The following is an 18,121-nucleotide window of genomic DNA, read 5'->3' on the forward strand; positions in this document are numbered from 1 at the left end:
GACGTAAAAGTATTACTCTTAGTAAAGCACATGATCACATAAAACTTGATCATTTGGTTTATTACATCGTAACTCATTTATTTATTTTCCTGAAGATATAAAATCACAATTCATCTAGTTCTTCCCCTACTAGGGTAAACAAAAAAAATCTCAAGCCCTCTGTATTTACATATAAGCATAATCTAAAACATACCAGCACAGATAATTCAGGCTTAAATATGACAGATTTTTACTGGAAAATACCTTACTTAATTTTTCCTCTCCACAGGGTTGAAAAAGCTTAACTCTGTTTTTGATACTGGACTTCTTAAAAACATACATTAAGGGCACGTAAGTCACCTGAGGTCTATACACCATGTGCAATGCAAGGTCGTGAATGACTTTCCACCTATTTGTATCTTCCTCAATATATTTGCAATGAGACTAAAATGCAGCAGTATCTCGAAATGTCGATTACATAGAACTATTGTAAACTTATAAAGGACTATTGTAGCCAAAACTCTGTTTAGTAATTATGAGCTACGCATAATAATAAAGACAGGTACCAATGACAGGATGAAGCGATATATCAAAGAAAAGTATCTAGTCCCTGTGCAAACACTGGGCAGTAATATTTAGCATGGACCATGTCAGTTTGTCTTTTTTCTCATATTAATGGCCTCAAAAGTTGCAAAGCATTATTATTTTGAAGAAGAGAATCCCATTTATCTTTTAATTTTGTTTTATGAGGTTTGAGCTCTAAGCCCGGATACATGCTGGTGATTCAGTAAAAGAGTAGAAACCTCTTGCAGGAATGAAGTGGGACAGGAGTCTAGAAATTTTCTTAGATCAATTGCAGATTCTCTTTAGGTTGTTCTTGATTTTCCTCTTCTCACTTCAAGTATTTGTTCCCACTTTTATTCTGTCCTGGTTTGATCTAAACCAGAAGTAATTCTGTTCAGTGATTTCACTTTTCAGTTAAGTCTCTTCTAAGTAACTGCACTTTCTGAAAAACCGCATCACGTTTTTCCAGTGACTGCTTCTAGCAGTGATAAGGCCTGATGTTCATAGCTAGTACCAACGAATCGTGTGCAGAGAGGCTCCTGCTTATACTTGCCCCTGTAAGCAACCAAGCTCACTGCTAAATTCTGTATCCTGTGCTGGAGTGCTGGTAGTGAAAAAGGGTCAGAGCCAAGTGAAAGGTCGCACCTGCGGGGAGGAGCAAACCGGACAGGTGACCCAAAACTGACCAATAGAGTATTCCATCCCATCCATGTCTGTAAGAGACTAAAAGGAAAAATCAATATATACATGTATATGCCTCAACATTGGTGACAGCCCCTTCTAACTGCAAGACTTCACTACCACAGCAACAGGTCGCCCCACGCCCCAAGAAGAACAGACAAGACACGCACACCACACCTGCCTGACTCCAAGCACATAGTCCACGACCCACTGAGCATGCCCCAGGCCCAGGATGGGAGGCTCAGACCCTCTGGAAAATTCCAGGACAGTACTGGGCATGCTCCCCACCAGCAGATGCGAGGTGTGGAGATGTAAACTAATTCCAAATATGGACCGAGACATCACTATAAAAGGGCAGAGGCCGTGAAGAAGAGGGGCTGGCCCTCTCTCTCATATTTTGCTGAGGACAGACCCCTTCGCCGCTGGACATCAAAGACATGAAGACCCAAAAGACTCATTGGATTGATGGGATGCCGAAGATCCGTGGTAGCTATCTGGCGACTGTCTCTTTCTCTCTCTCTCTCTCTCCTCTCCCTGTCTTTTTCTTTCTCTCTTGTTCTTCACATGAACATTGGTAGTTCAATAAATCAAGTTAGCACTTGACTCCATTTGAGTCTTCGTTCTGTTTCCGAGAATTGCGAAACTGAGTCACAGTAAAAAAATCTAACTGAGCATCACTCAGGAGTTAAGCTCAGCCTCCCCTAGCCACTCAGGATTACCTGAGGTCGGTTAGAAAGCAAGAGGGTTTAACTTCTGGGGAGCTGCGGCCCCGCGGGAAGGACGCCCGTTGGGGCGGTGGGTGGAGGGCTGTCTGCCGGGAGAGGGACCCCGTGGTGGGGCCGGGGAGGGCTGCGAGGGCCCCTCTGCCTGAGGGGGAAGGAGCTGCGGAGACACCTTGTGCCGGCCGGGCTGTGACCCCCATTCCCTGCCCCTGCGCTGCTGGGGGGAAGAGGGAGCAGAGCTGAGCCCGGGAACACCGGAGGGGTGTGGGCTGGGGGGAGGTGGGTTGTATTTCAGACCTGGTTGTATCTCTCGTTCTCCTTGATGGTGGTGGTTGTTTGTATTAAATGTGTGTTGTTATCCCCAAGTCGAGTCTGTCTTTTGCCCATGACCGTAACTGGTGAGTGAGCCCTCCCTGTCCTTTGTCTTGACCCTCAAGCCCTTCTGGTTGTATTTTCTCTTCCCCATCCCTCAGGGGACCGGGTAGGTGTGAGCAAGTGGCTGCGTGGGGCTTTGTTGCCAGCTGGGTGGGCTCAAACCATGACACACAGAAATAGTTACATCTAGATTATGAAATCCGAAACAAAAACTATGTTTCCATGATCATGTATGACAATTTATTCTGTATAAACCTTTCAGGGAAACAAAGGCTGAAAAGGTGTTTAAGCTGAATGTTAAAGAGTTGAGGAACAAGTCACAAGCAATTCCTTAGAGAAAAAAGGAAAGTGACATGCAAGGGAAGATATATTTCCTATATAAAATGAAACCTGCATTGTCATGTCCTTAGCAGTTCTGGCTCCTCCTTACCAATGCACAGCCATTTCCCTTTATTCAGATGGCCGTCGACTCTGTATTGCACATGACCCTGGAACAGTTCCCTCATCATGACTGTGTTCATCAACACTATACTGGGGCATTGTTATCATTTAGGTGAGAAGAATGATACAGATCATAAAGGAACATGCCTTACTTTTCATTTTGCCTGATATGTCCGCATTGAAGGTAGTCCACAGCAAATCTAACAAGTCTAAATTCCTAAATACATATCCAAACTATTAAAGTCAAACTGTAACTGAAAAATAAAGAGAATTGCTGCAATAAAGTTATTAAAACTTTAGTCAGCCAGAGAGGAATAAAATTTTAGTATATTCAAAGAAAACTAAGAACATGAAAAGATTGTAGATTTAAATTCACTTTATGTTTTTTAATTCTGATTATCAAACCAAACGTATGTCTCTCCCTATTGATATATAGATATACCAATTACTATCAATAAAGATATATATAAATCTATGTCAAGAGATTATCCAAAACTGCCAAGAATAAATACTACCATTCTGCAACAAACACCTAGAATTTAATTTAAGCCAGCAAGCTGGAAGATTTAACCAAATTTAACACAATCTAGAGATGCTTTTAAGAGTAACTGAATTACAGAACTACCCAATACATTTTTAAGGACCATAGAAAATAGTATTTCTGTTTTTTATCTAAATCTGAAATTGCAAGACATTAGGAATTTCTCTTAAGTGATTACTAATAGCAGAAGAATATGCAAGAGTTTTTCTGTCATTTTCTTTTTTTTTAAAAAAAGGAACCATATATTGATAGTATTTAAAACAAAAGCCTACTAACAAACTAAAAGCATTCAATGGCTTAGAAAAACACCCAAATTAAAACAAACTACCAAAAGCCATTCAAACTCTCTTCCCTTCCTACAAGAAGAAATAAAGTCCTAAAGGACTGTCCACAAGTTTTCTTTTGGACACACGTAGGTCAGTGAAAGCAAATGTGTGACAGGGCTACGCACACCTACTCAAATCACCCAATTCCACATTTTGCAATTACTCAGTGCCAAGCAGGTCAGACTATTTCATTCCACAGCATCTGTACAGTGCAGTTTTCTGTGTGAGGAACCAGTTTCCCTGAATTCTTACAAAGGTAAGTTAAATTATGAAATACTCACCAATTAGGTTGGACAAAAATAGCACAATTGCAAGGTACCTAGTCCAAATATATTCATCTAAATTGATACTCCTTATTAAGAGTTCTTTACATTAGAAAAATGTTCTATGCAAGCATATGGATCAATAGCTGTTCAGGTGAAACACATAATCCAATAATAAAGATTGTTTTAAATATGAGAAATTTGGCCCGCCGTGACATTTCAGTAAGCTTTAGCTCCCTGTGTTTTTCAATAAACCCTTTTTTTAGTATCTTAGTATTATAATGTCCAGATTTTGTGAACAGATGATGTTTATTTTAGCAATATTTTCCAAGACTCAAAAGGAAAGCAGAAGCATAAGTGTTGTGGCTGTAAAGTTTGTCATCAAACCATTTTCCATTTTTGAATTTTCCAAGAACAACAGGTGAACCAAATCCAAAGGCAAAGATTTTAGTCTGACACAAGTGAATCACCTAATCGGTTCCTTGATTGAATAACGCATCTAAAACTTACCATTTTTTTCCTTTTGTCTTGTTCTGTGGGAGGTTCCTCATCTTCTGTAACTTTGGGCTCTTCAAAATGAAACATCAACATGCAGCTAAGAATGGGAATAAGAATAGTTTTAACATACTTTATAATTAAAAATTATTTAAAAGCACTTTTAAAAACACAGGACAGATATGAGAGTTTGATGAAAGTTAGGCAATCTGTAAGCAAGTAATTTTTTTCTGAGAACAGTGAATCTAAAGAAGCCTGAATGCATGTTCTGTGTCACATACACCCATGTAACAATCTCGGTTATCCTCCATATTTCAGCTCAAGTTGAGGCTTAAAAATGCATTTCTGCGTATAGAAAACAGACTATGGGTTTTAAAGAAATTAACATAGAAAAACCTACTGTTCCTAATGCTATGCAAGCACTCTGTATCCTATTAACATGAAAATCAAAGTGGCACATAGGCAAAACTAGCTAAGGTTCCTCATTGCATTCATGTCTTCCTGTGAGATCTTTCACAAGAGGACCTGAACACTAATATGGTCACTGCTATTGTTTCTAGATGCTAAAATCTGCAAGACACTTAAAAAAAAAAGTTTTATGTGGACAGAAATGAGTTAGCTCCTGCAGTCATTTATTTAAAGAGTTTTTTCTAGGCAGGTAAAGCAAAGCTTTTAAACTTCTTATTTTTTGTTTTCCTCCACCCTCAACTGGTATGTACCAACATGCAAAACTAACAGCCAGATTTTAACTTAGTTTTGTAGTAAGTATAAAACCAGAAAATATGAAAATAAAAATGAACTTTACGAAGACATTGGTGAAAGCTATCCTATAGCAAACACACTTTCCATTCACTTTATATTCTGTAGGTTGAAAGAATACACAAATATATCACCACTCTACCAAATTTTTCCTAGGAAATCTGCTTTAAAAAGCAAAAGGATTTAAAAATCAGTCAGGTGACAACAACTTGCCACCATGTATTAGGTATGTTTCATGGCACAAAGGACACATTATCCACATATTACAAAGCATCAAGACAGATGCACATTACTGCTCATTTTCAGCCTTGTACTACTGCACTTTTTTAATTGCTGCATTCCACTAGGTAGTGAAATGTTCCTGCAGCTAAGCTGAATGTTTTAAAGTTACTAAAATGAGAAAAAATTTGTGATTTTATGTGAAAATGTTCAGACTTAACTGTTTATATATTCTTTTTTCTATTAATGTGCTTAGAGCTGTGTGAAACACTTGCTAAACAGCATGGCCAAATGCTAAAGCAAAAGCTATTTCCAACGAAGGAACTAGTTATTTCAAAATAATACAGCAAGTCTTATGTCTCCTCGCCCCATGATCTCTCACAACTCAGTTTATCAAAGAAAGAGGAGACAAAAATATGTCAATTCCCAAAACCTACAAGATTGAATTAACTTTTTCAAACCTTGATAAATTTTATGTACCACAACAAATAATTCAAAAAACTAGGAGAGGAGGGAAGAAAAGAAGATGATAAAAAACAGGAAAAATGTGAATATTTGTGAGACAAGACTAGAGCAATGGAACGCTCCCCTTTCCAGAAAATCTGAGGTCTGTAAAGCTTTCTGGTAGTTATCACTACAATGCAAAACAAATGCTAGGAAACCTGGCTGAGTGTAATCCCTTTGTATTTTAAGTCAGGGCACCATACAATCATTTTCATAACCTGATCAAAATTCCACCTAAAAACTGCCAAGTCCTTTATCTCTGCATTCATATTTGGAAAGGCTCTTCCAAAATCTCATTACTCTAATCATAACAGTTTCTTCATATTTCCAGCTCAAATACATTCATAGTCAGCCTAAACTTAAGCCAACATTGACATTTAATCTGTGCAGTTTTCCCTGTGCATATTTACCCCCTCTTCATCCTTTAGTAGTTGCAGTTCTATTTTGCTTCAGCCTTGATTTTCCTATGCTAAACATCCATGTTGTTTTAGTCTCTGCCCTACAGTAATTAGGTATGATAATCATTGGAGTGCACAATTGTTTTCCTGAACCAGTTCAGGCTTAAATCATTCTTCTTCAACCTTGAGAGCTAGAATAGTGCACACGACTCTAGAGGAGTGCTCTCACTTTATTGTCTTTTAGATGATGTTGAAATGTATAACATGTATGTTAAATCTTTTAAACAGCCCATTCTGTCAAAAGAAATACGTCCTTGATTCAGTGGGCCTGTATTTTATAAAGCGAAGACGATGTCCAGAGTTTGAAAAGTACAGAGACAAGCTCTACAAGTCTTCAAGCTTAAAATATGACATCAACTAGGAAAAAACTATTTGTTTCTCTGTGAGAACTCTTTTCCACAAGTGCTGGCAAAGTGACATGTTTAGAAATAGAGAAGACACTGTAACATTGTCTCTGACAGCAAATAGAACACAGTGCAAAGCACATTCCCAGACTTCAGACAGAGGTACATTTTCAATACTGGGAGCTGGGGATGGGGGGGGAGCACTTTTGCAAGAAATTCTTGGGCATAGTTCAGGCTCAGCATGAGTGTGGACCATTCTCAGCATACACTTGTGTATACCACCACGTTTTAAGTGGAGGAAAACTTAATAGACTACATGCAGGCTGTTCTGTGCCAGCTGCCAGTAAACATCCCCTTAAGCAATTAATTAATTAATTGGTTTACATACAGTCTGTTCCATCACCAGGTAATTATCTGAAAGTTAGAAAATGTTTGATTCTTACCATCTGGTAAAGACTGTTATTAGAATATAGCATCTGTAAGGGACATCTTGCAGAGCACCTGTTTTTAACGTCTTAGAACTCTCCATCATTCTAGAACTGTATGTAACCATTACAGAGAAAAAACCAATACTAAGATCTTTGTCCTAAAGAACCCCTTATTATTCAGTGCTTTTTTCATTTTTCCAGCTTTGATGGAATACCAGTAACCAGGGAGGCAGCAGGAGATGAATGAGTGTGGTACTGGGTGGCAGTGCACCCTGACACTGCTTTCCTCTGACAGATGAACTCTTGCTCCTGGCTCTGGAAACTGTCTTTTGAGGTATTCCCTCATCCTGGTTTGGCTGGGATAGAATCACAGCCCATACATGCTAATCAGGCTGTTAGCAGTTTTGAGTCAGCCAGGGCAGCTGACCTGAGTGAGCTACAGGTGTAGCCCACATCATAATGTCATGGACATTATAAAGGGGGAAGGTTTGCTGACGAGAGAGCTCCTGTGCAGTTCCTGATGGGGATCCTCCTGCTCCTTTTCTGGCTTCTACCTGCTCCTGAGGACTGGAGTCATGTTGATTATAACTGCTGCGTATTTGCTTGGCTGAGTATAACTTTGTGTGCCTTTGTTGTTTCATTAAGTTTGTTTGCATTTCAACCCATGGGTCTGCTGTCCTTTTTCCTTTTCCCCTCCCTGGCTGGTGAGGGGTCATCGGGTGATAGAGCAACTGGTATCGTTTAGCCCCAGGTACAGGCTAAATGTAGACAGCCCTGTAGCAGCAGGTGTCTTAAGTGGAACAACTGAAGGGGGGGAGAATTGTCTTTGTGCAATAGGTTTTCAGGTTCTCCAGGACATGAAGTATTGGATACTAGGTCTTCTCAAAGAGGCCGAGGCATTTAGGAAAAGATCTTGATTAAAATCCGGATGTCACACTGAAAGAAACTCAGAACTACCACTCAGTCAACATAAAAGTTTGTTGGCTTGTAATTTTAGATAGAATGGTCAAGTAAGAAAAAAGCAAATTTAAACATACCAACATTTTAAGACACCATTTAGTAGACAACTTAATGAACAATACAAAATGACATTGACTGTCATTTCAAGCTTGCCCTCCCTCCCCCACTACATTTTTTAAGACCTATCTTACTAAAACATTCACTCTTGTGAAAAGAGAACTCTTACAAGCATGTCTTAATTGCCCAATAGATTTTTCCAATTAAAACACTACATATGAAACAGTACTACTACTGTCACACCCACAAAAATTAATTAGGTTTTCCACTTACTCTTTGTATGTTCCTGTTTCATGTTCTTCAGTCATAACATCATGCAGTCCTTCCACTGAAATGCTGATGATACCACAAAATTTATCTTGGATAACACTGGAAAAGAACAGGAAAGTGACTTAGCTAAAGGAATTAAGCAGGAAATTTGCTCAATAACTGTAGAGCACATTTACTAAGCAGTATTTTCACTGCATACTGCTTAGCTGAGCATGATATCAAGCAGCTAATTCATATTTTTTTTTAATTCCAGAAAGGCTTCAAAAATATGCAAGAAACATTATTCTTAAATAGAATCAAACCTTATGTGCCGCTGTTGAAAACCTAGAAATAATTGCAAATGGAATAAAAGAAAAAATACATTAGCACAGGACTCAAGAACTGAGTGGGGAGGGCATGCTCCTGCTAGCAGGGAGGTCAGAGTACTGCCTTCTATTCCTAACGCATTTACATATTTTCTCCCAACATTATTCAGTGCAAAATCTACACACAAACCCTCGAGGAAGGGCAGCTTGTAAAGATGGCACACTCTCCTATTGTTTTCTCTGTCTTTCTTCACCCTCCTAGGCAGCTGAATGACTCCCCATAGAGGGTAAAAAATACCTGCACCCAGTTCTGCACAGATGCTACTTCCCTGACTATTCAGAGCAAGGTGCGGTGGGACTTCTCTGCTTGAACACAGGCACCTGCCATTAGAAACAGTAGGCTATTTAAGAATACCGCAAAAGGCTGGTAGGTATCACATGGGACTTAAGAGAGAGAAACAACTTTTCACAAGCATGAGTGGAAGGCCAGGCTGGATACCCTCATAACACCCAAAAGGGCACTGAACACTTACTTGCCCCTGCCTTGAGAACTGATGTGCCTGTAGGATAAGGGCATAGAAACATGATCTCCCCATGATGGATAAAGTAGGTGCCACCAGCTCCTAGTCAATGGAAAGCAGCTGTGGCTGCTGTTTCTGCTGAATTTCCTGCCACTGTGGTTCTAGCACCAGAGATGTGCTATTGTGGGACTTTGGTGCATGGACTCCCACCCTGTGAACTACAAAAGGGTACTGACATACTGCAAGTGAGAAGATGTTCATCTCCGGAAGACTGCAAACATTCCAGCTACAAGCAGCAAAGAAACAGAAACGGTTTAACTAGTGATGGTAAACTACAACTCTCTTCCTGGAACTGCCACTGACTGAAGTATTTTATTACTCCCTGTTTGGAATTTCAGGCTTAGTTTTCCCAAAAAGATGCTGCTGCTGCCTAGTAGGCAGAAGCATACATGTTCCATATTTGTTTAAAGGTACTGAATACTAAGTTCATGTATTGTAGTTTGACCCTTTATGTTTTAATGTAGATAAATCTATTTCTTAGTATTCTTTCCTTTTTTTATTTGGGATGAAAACTGAAAAACTGGATAAACTGTAACCCCTTGTACATCATTTATTGCATTTGAAAAAATCCTTGTCAGACACACAACAAAATTTTACATCTATGACAAACAGACTTCATATAGTAATGGATGCCCTGGAAAAAATGCATATCAATTTAGAATACTAAGCATATAAAATATTTCTTTCAAATTTGCTTTGATAAGATTATAGAACCACAGAACTGTTTAGGTTGAAAAAGACCCTTAAGACCAAATCTAACTGTTAACCTAACACTGCCAAGGCCATGAAACATGTCCCTAAGTGCCACATCTACATGTCTTTTAAGTACCTCTAGGGATGGTGACTGAACCACTTCCCTGGGCAGCCTGTTCCAATGCTCGATAACACTTTCAGTGAAGAAATTTTTCCCAGTGTCCAATCTAAGCCTCCCCTGGTGCAATTTGAGGCTGTTTCCTCTTGTCTTGTTACTTGGGAGAAGAGACCAACCCCCACCTCACTGCAACCTCCTTTCAGGTAGTTGTAGAGAGCGATAAGGTCTCCCCTCAGCCTCCTCTTCCCCAGGCTAAACAGCCCCAGTTCCCTCAGCTGCTCCTCACAAGACCTGTTCTCCAGACCCCTCACCAGCTTTGTTGCCCTTCTCTGGACACGCTCCAGCACCTCAATGTCCTTCTTGCAGTGAGGGGCCCAAAACTGCACACAGCATTCGAGGTGCGGCCTCACCAGTGCCCAGTACAGGGGCACGATCACCTCCCTGCTCCTGCTGGCCACACTATTGCTGGTACAGGCCAGGATGCTGTTGGCCTTCTTGGCCACCTGGCCACACTGCTGGCTCATGTTCAGCTGGCTCATGTCGACCAGCACCCCCAGGTCCTTTCCCACCAGGCAGCTTTCCAGCCACTCCTCCCCAAGCCTGTAGCGCTGCCTGGGGTTGTTGTGACCCAAGTGCAGGACCCGGCACTTGGACTTGTTAAACCTCATGGCATTGGCCTCAGCCCATCGATCCAGCCTGTCCAGGTCCCTCTGCAGAGCCTTGCTGCCCTTAAGCAGATCCACACTCCCACCCAATTTAGTGTCATCTGCAAACTTACTGAGGGTCCCCTCATCCAGATCATCGATAAAGATGTTAAACAAGACTGGCCCCCATACTGAGCCTTGGGGGACACCGCTTGTGACCGGCTGCCAACTGGATTTAACTCCATTCACCACCACTCTTTGTGCCCAGCCATGTAGCCAGTTTTTGCCCAGCAAAGAATACACCCGTCAAAGCCAAGAGCAATCAGTTTCTCCAGAATGATGCAGGAAACTGTGTCAAAGGCTTTGCTAAAGTCCAGGTAAACAACATCTATGATTATGATTCAACTCATGGTAATTTTGTTTCCATGGGATTATTTATTTTTGTTGCTTTTTTTATTCAGGTATTGTCAAATGCCAGGATCTGAACTGAATTTTGTACAACGAAACTTGAAACTCCTAAATTCCACAAAATGAAAATCAATACAATTTTCATTCAGTCTGGCTTAGTCTTATTATTGTTGTCAAGTATGCATTTTAGAAGTGAATCTCTCCCTTGCCAAAAAGCTTCCCCATCTCATTCAGAGCAGCAAAGTATTACACTTTGTGAGACTGAATCTCTGTGGGGTTCTGCAGACAGCAAGCAAACACTCTACTGACCACATAGCACCACTGAGAAAGTGAGTGCTGCCTGCTTAGCAGCCTGCAGAAGAAGCCCTCAGAGACAAAGCAGGTTTCTTCAGTCAAGTCAGAGGTTCCGACTTAGCACACCTCCCACTAAAGCTCTTTTGCCTCACACTTCCTTGAAACACATCTCTAGGAAAATGCTGTTAATGTGGTTAATGTTTCCCAACATGAGAAAGGAAACAGCTGTCCTCAGGTTAATGTCAATAGAGGACAAGGGGGATTCAACCGAGAACAAATGCAAACACTTTGTACCCTGGTGAAGTAAACTCTGCCTGGTATGTACGCACCCTTTAATTAATCATACAAGTTGCTATCTATTACCTGGTGGTTACATTTCTTCCTTCCAAGCTGCATGAAGAACCCCTAAGCATCACAGAAATTTTATATTGGTAGGGAAGAGAGAGGTATTTGACCTAATGAAGGCATAGCCTTTTCATCAGCTGCAGGGCTAATTATAGTCACTCCATTCAGGGAGGTTACTTTAATTAACCAACAAGTAAATGTATGCTGTAGGCATAGTGCTCATTGACTTTATGGGTTTTTTTTTTCCAATTGCAGATTGATAGAGGCGCACAGGGAGGGGCTCACGTAACAATGAATATATAGCATAAATGAGGAATGATACTTTTATTTTTTCTTCAGTGAAAGATAAAAAAATCATGGTAGTTTTTCTTATCAGTAAAGACAACACCTTCTCTTTTCTCCCCCTTCTTTTTTCCCTTTAAATGGGACATGAAGTTTCTTCCTACCAAAGGCTTGCTGAAGTGTTTGCTATGTATGGAATTGTTAATGCAACCATTTTTAGAGTACAAGAGACATGCGGGTGAAAAATAGAGACAGCAGAGGCTCACTGTGCTTTGAAAAAAAAAAAAAAAGAAACCACACATTAACATTATTTTTTACTACAGAAAGGATTTTTTACCTTTTCTGTAAACAAAATTCACCTTGCCTGTAACAAAAATAAAATGTAGCAGACATTTAAGGCAGCTTGTACAGGAATCATCTCAAACTTTTTATTTCAAAGTTTGCGTAATTTGTCACATGAAAGAATGAAAGCTTTGCAAAGGAAAAAACAGACCACATCTGTTCTGAAAAAAGTAGTATTTTTTCTCCTCCTGTCCATCATTTCTAATACACTCAGCTACTGATTCAACATTATTATCCTGAGATTTTATGCAAAAATTCAGAATTTGCATTTCAATTACATAGATAGCCACTGTAAATAAAGCTTTATCAATAGCTAAATAAAACATGTATCATGATAAATTTTTCGGGGTGCTTAAATAAAACAGTCCCCGTGTTTGCTATGCATCTTCCCCATGTTTGCTACGTATCTTCCTCACCCTATCAGAAAGGAAGGCAAAATTCTGCATGGGAAATCATAATTTTTTAGAGATTAAAAGGAAGAGGAGAAAATCGTTTCTGCTTTTCTACATTCACCAGGATGAAGCAGTAAACCCCCTAAAATAGAAAAGCTTAATTTCATATCTTTATTAGTGTAGGGTACATTTAAGAAAGATTAATTAATTCTTTATTCCTGTAATAAATGAGGTGGAGTGGGACAAATGGAGATTACTTTGCACATACTGTGAGCAATGTAAATGATTATTTCACACATCCCTGGCCCCTTAAGAGCTGCACAGTGCTGAGGAACTCCTAAAACAGTAATGTAGCAGCTGAGACAACATTTCCAGGGGAGTCCTATAGCTGACCATAAAGCGCCATTTTGTTTCATGAAGGCAGAACCAATCAAGTCTTCTAATGTATTCTCTACTTGTTTTAACAGATAGACATATGAACCACATGTGTACATGAAAAGATGTTTCCTAGCGTGAACATTTAAATACAAAAGTTACTAACTGCAAAAGAAAAGCATTTCCCCAACAACTGCATAATGAATCTCAATTCTTTAATTCCTCCTTAGAGTCAATGTTTTCCCTCCTTAAAAACATTTACCCATTAAATTTAACATCTGATTTACATGTGGAAAATTATAAACAACAAGTTTATACTCAAGCAATCCAAAATAGTTTAAGTTTTTGCCCAAGTAGCTGAATTATGTGTTCCACAAAAGTATTTGATCTCTTGTACAGTAAAATATAGTATTGTGATACAGTAAATCAGTATTTCATCACATTCAATAGACACATAAAAAGCAGCAACAGAGGCACACTTGCACATTCACACCCACATGGTGCACTCAAGGTCTATATATGTACTGGTAGCAGATAACACGTGTCATTCCTGGAAATGAACTGGAGATGGACAAACAGGACAATAGTTAGCAGCACAACACGGCCACACACATGAGTTACAGAGTTACACCATCAGTAAGCAGGCAGGCTAGGATAAGAACCTTGAGGGCAGTTCTGGTTCATCTGCAGAATGCCCTGGTCTCCAGTCTGGATCCTGGAACAGCAAGATACTTGTACACAACTTAAATTGACCCCATGGAGGACAGACTATCAAAACTGTTCTCCATTTTTTCTTGAGTAAAATGATCTAACTGTAAATTGTGTTGCTTATAAAACCAAGTGGTTTGAAGTCTCTAGGGTACAGGTCTGTAGAAGACAAACAGCATCTACAGGAGTAAGTCCCATTCAGCTAGCTGAAAGTTTTACAAGATGGACTATTTAGAACATATTTTTATGACTTTTTCCTGCGTAAAGCTTGAATTACTGGGGTAACAAGGAAAAAAAAAAATCACAGAAATTCAGGTTGAAAATAAAGCTACAGCACACTAGGCATAACATGACAAGAATGGAATCAGAACATCAATATTCAAAACAGAAATAAAATGTTAAAACAAATGCAAACTATATAGTAGAAAATCCACTTTTTGAAGATGAAGACTAAGATTAGGTCTTCACTAAGAAAACATACTTTGGTCTGACACTTCCAAATATACATCACAAATATGTATATCTTCAATTAATTTAGAATTATGTATTTAAAGTCTAGTATATTTCTTATCTAGCCAAAAACTCCCTCACTGTTACTATATAGATGACAAACTATTTTTTATTGACAATAACCAGCCAGCTCTATCACCTTAGACATAAATAAACCTGGTCAATTTTTCAATCCAATAGAAATTTAGTTTCCTTATTAACTTCAGTTTCAGGTATTATCACAAAATGATACAGATACACACTAACAAAAAATTCACTTTAATACATTCATTATACAGACTGTATACACAAATTTGTATATTAAAATAAGTAATAGATATGAACAAAATTTGTATCATTTTAGATTTTTCTTTTCCTTGAGAGTTTGAACATGCTAGATGTAAATATGCTCACTTTTTTTTCAACTGTGATGACTAATAGAGACAAAGTAAAAACTGCATTATATAATAAATGAATGGAAGCATTGCTTTTTTTTCCTCAGCCCCCCAGTTTTCTTGGCTTCATGATCCTGCTGAAAAACTGATGTTTTGCTTGCTTCAAGCTTCAAGGAAGCTATGGAATTTCTATAGAAACGTATGCCATTAAGTACTGTGAAATAAAAATGCATATGTACTTTATACTATAGATGTACTTGAGTTAAAGGTGAATGATTCGTACAACAGGGAAAGAGGATAATATACCTATCCATGTTAGATTTAAATTACATCTAATAAAAAAATCAATAAACTTCAAAATATTCAGGAAGCAAATGATGATGCAGAACCCAAATTACACCATTTTCCACAATTCCATCAACAAGTTCATTTTAATCAGCGAAGGTACTTTTAGAATTGAGTTCTTGATTTCTTGACATTTCAGATCAGAATAAAGTCAACATCAAATCAAATTAGATTAATTACAATGACGAATGTTCAAACAATATGACCTGTGCCTGACTTTCAGACGCTGTTCGCTTGAGCAGCCTAATTTGGTCTAGTTCTGAATGGCCCATTGAACTCCGAGTTAGAGACTGCACTGGGTCAGTTATGTTGTATCTGCCAGGCTGATAAAAACCATAGTATTCTATTCTCTTTTCCCCCGAGTTTTCCAGCACCTTTAGTTTCTGCCTAAACTGAATAATTTTACAGGTTAAGAACAGGATCACAGCACAAGACAGAATGAAAAAGGCTAGTAAAATGTCAAAAGCCTGATTCAGCCTTTCAACCTGTTGTGTACAAAACACAGAAGTTTTTAATGATACAGGAGCAGTATCTGTTGGAAATAAATCTTCTTCTTCTATGGTTCTGTTAACAGGTAAAATCTGTGCTGGTATTTGCACTGGTAATGTTGATAATACTGTAGTTGCCCCTGATGGGGTTTCAGCAGCATTTTCTTCATAGGGCAATGGGTTAGCAGATGTAGCCGTAGTTCCTTCCCAGAAAGCAACATACTTAGTTTCTGCATTGACAAACTGTTCAAAGATGTTATGCCTGTTTCCCTTATGCCACGCCATCAGCAAAGTGGTAGCGCTGTGATGGATACCCTTGGTTCCTAGACTCCAGGCTGTTTCTGGGTTGGCAGTAGGATTACTGCAGTTTGCAAACCGAGTCCACTTAATGTAATGCAAAGGTCTACCGCGCATACTCAGGGGATTCTGACAATGAATTTTTACAGAAATAGGAGACGATGCTAGCCAATTAAGCAACCCAAGCATTTTGCAGCTGCAGTTCCAAGGATTGTAATTTACCTGTAAATGAGTTAAAGACACTAAGGGCTTGAGAATTTCAGGCTGTAACTCCGTAATATTATTAAATGCTAAACTGAGTATTTTAAGTGACTGTCCCATTTTTTCAAAGGTACCATCACCAATACTGGTTATTTTATTTCTGTCTAACTGCAGATACACTAAATTGTTCAATAAAGTAAAAGTGCTGGAATTTATATTTTCTAAATCATTATAACTTAAGATTAACTGGCTAAGGTTGTTTAAGCCAAAAAATCCATTTACAGCAATAGATTTTAGCTTTATGTTTTTTAAAGACAGATATCTAAGCTTGATAAGTCCTTTAAATGCAAAAGGATGTATTGATCCAACGGGATTGTGAGACAAAGAAAGTCTTTGAAGATTTTTGAGCCTTCCAATAGCATTCGATGGCACAAGTGTTAAGTTGTTACCCTCAAGGAACAAATAGGCAAGCTTTTCAAGATGATGAAATGCTGAATCTGATATCCGTGAAATCTTATTATTAGCTAAGTTAAGTGTTTGGAGACTTGTCATTCCCATGAACATCCCACTTCCAAGGACACTGAGACGATTTCTTTGAAGTGATAAATACCTAACAGAAAGGAGATCACTAAATACTCCCCTAGGAACAAAAGCTATTTGATTGTTCTGAAGGTATAAACAATGAAGATTGGAAAGACCTTCAAAGATTCCTGGATCCAGACGTTTAATATTATTGTTATTTAGATGCAAGTAGCACAGTTTGGGGAGCTCCACAAAAGCTTTTGGGTGTACATACGAAATACTGGAGTTATCCAAGTAGAGTGCAGCAAGCTTCTGAAGGCCTCTTAGTTCATTTGGAGTGACATGCGATATGTTATTCCCACTGAGGTACACTAGAATTGTTGTTTTTGGAAAGTTCTGCGGGACGCTCAAAAGCCCTAAATTACGACAGCTAACCTGTCTCCCTGTGCAGAGCTGGCAAGCAGCTGGACAGCCAAGAGCCTCCTTCTGGAGCAGCAACAAAAGAAAACAATTAAGGATATACAGGTATGCTCCCGGGCAGGGTGAAGAACTTTGCAGACCACACATATCCCTGTCTTTGGCCTTCTCACTCATCTCTGACTTCGCTAGTAGAGATAAAAAGAAGTTTATAAATAGTATTAATTCAAAAGTTTAAAGATGCTATGTGTACAGTCTTTAAAACACAAGCGTTTTTTTTTCAAGATTGGTATTTTATATATTCTACTTTTATGCCAAATAAACGGTTTAAAAAAAGTCTAAGTTTGAACTATTAAAAAAATTTTCAAAGTAAATGAACAACGGAAGAGATGTAATGCCAACATAGCCAGAAAATATTTAACTGGTTGCAGCATAAAAGTAACTAAGCTGCCAAAATAACAGCTTATAGTAAATTCAAAATACTGCTTATTAACTACTTTTACACTTAAGAACGACTAGGAAATATTTCAATAGCATCTAAGTAGAAATGCCAACTGGAAACAAGTTTCCTTTCACTAGCGGCTCATTTATAATTTGAATTTTACTTTTATAAAGCTGAGTTACATTCAAAATAAATAAAAAACAATTCCTTACCCCAAATCTGAAGTTCATTATTTCTGTTATTTTTGCCGTTTTGCAGTTCATTAGACTACGTTACAAGCTGACCGACTATACCCATCTGTGAAACCTTTGCAAACGCAATATCGTGGCGTGCTAGAGTGCTCACATTCTGCCCCAGGATTTCCAACTGTTTGCTCAGGAAACTAAGAAAGAAGTGGTTAAAGTCAGGTTGCCATGGATACAGGAAACCCTGGGACAGGAAGCCATTTTATCTGTGCTTCAGAAGTATTGTTGGAAAGGAAATCTCAATAATTTGTTTCTAGAAAACCAAAAACTATCTTAGTTTGTAACTGTTGCTGACTTGTTTTTTTGTTGTTTTTTTTTTGTTTGTTTGTTTTGTTTTGTTTTTTTAACTACTGTTTTTAACTAGGAGAGCTCAAAAGAGTTTTGTTTAAGTTAGGTGTAACTTTTAG

The 18,121-nt window shown here is 38.6% G+C and overlaps 2 protein-coding genes across 2 annotated transcripts in view; both read right to left on the minus strand.

The window, feature by feature from the left end:
* The window catches only part of IPO11 (importin 11), an 86,892-nt gene that overhangs the window by 5,880 nt on the left and 62,891 nt on the right, over positions 1 to 18,121 (minus strand). The window contains exons 27-28 of the mRNA XM_086480519.1: positions 8,390 to 8,485; positions 4,403 to 4,487 (exon numbers count right to left, since the gene is read on the minus strand). Coding sequence (XP_086336645.1) covers positions 4,403 to 4,487; positions 8,390 to 8,485 — 181 coding nt within the window. The remainder of the gene's footprint in view (positions 1 to 4,402; positions 4,488 to 8,389; positions 8,486 to 18,121) is intronic.
* Positions 15,256 to 17,724, minus strand: LRRC70 (leucine rich repeat containing 70). Its single transcript, XM_009947731.2, has 2 exons — positions 17,682 to 17,724; positions 15,256 to 17,215 (listed from the first exon to the last, which is right to left on the minus strand). Exon 2 carries the CDS (start codon positions 17,202 to 17,204, stop codon positions 15,279 to 15,281), a length of 1,926 nt encoding a protein of 641 aa, XP_009946033.1. The 5' UTR covers positions 17,205 to 17,215; positions 17,682 to 17,724; the 3' UTR covers positions 15,256 to 15,278.

This window comes from Leptosomus discolor, chromosome Z (genome assembly GCF_034619465.1).
Source record: "Leptosomus discolor isolate bLepDis1 chromosome Z, bLepDis1.hap2, whole genome shotgun sequence".
NCBI classification, from domain to species: domain Eukaryota; kingdom Metazoa; phylum Chordata; class Aves; order Leptosomiformes; family Leptosomidae; genus Leptosomus; species Leptosomus discolor.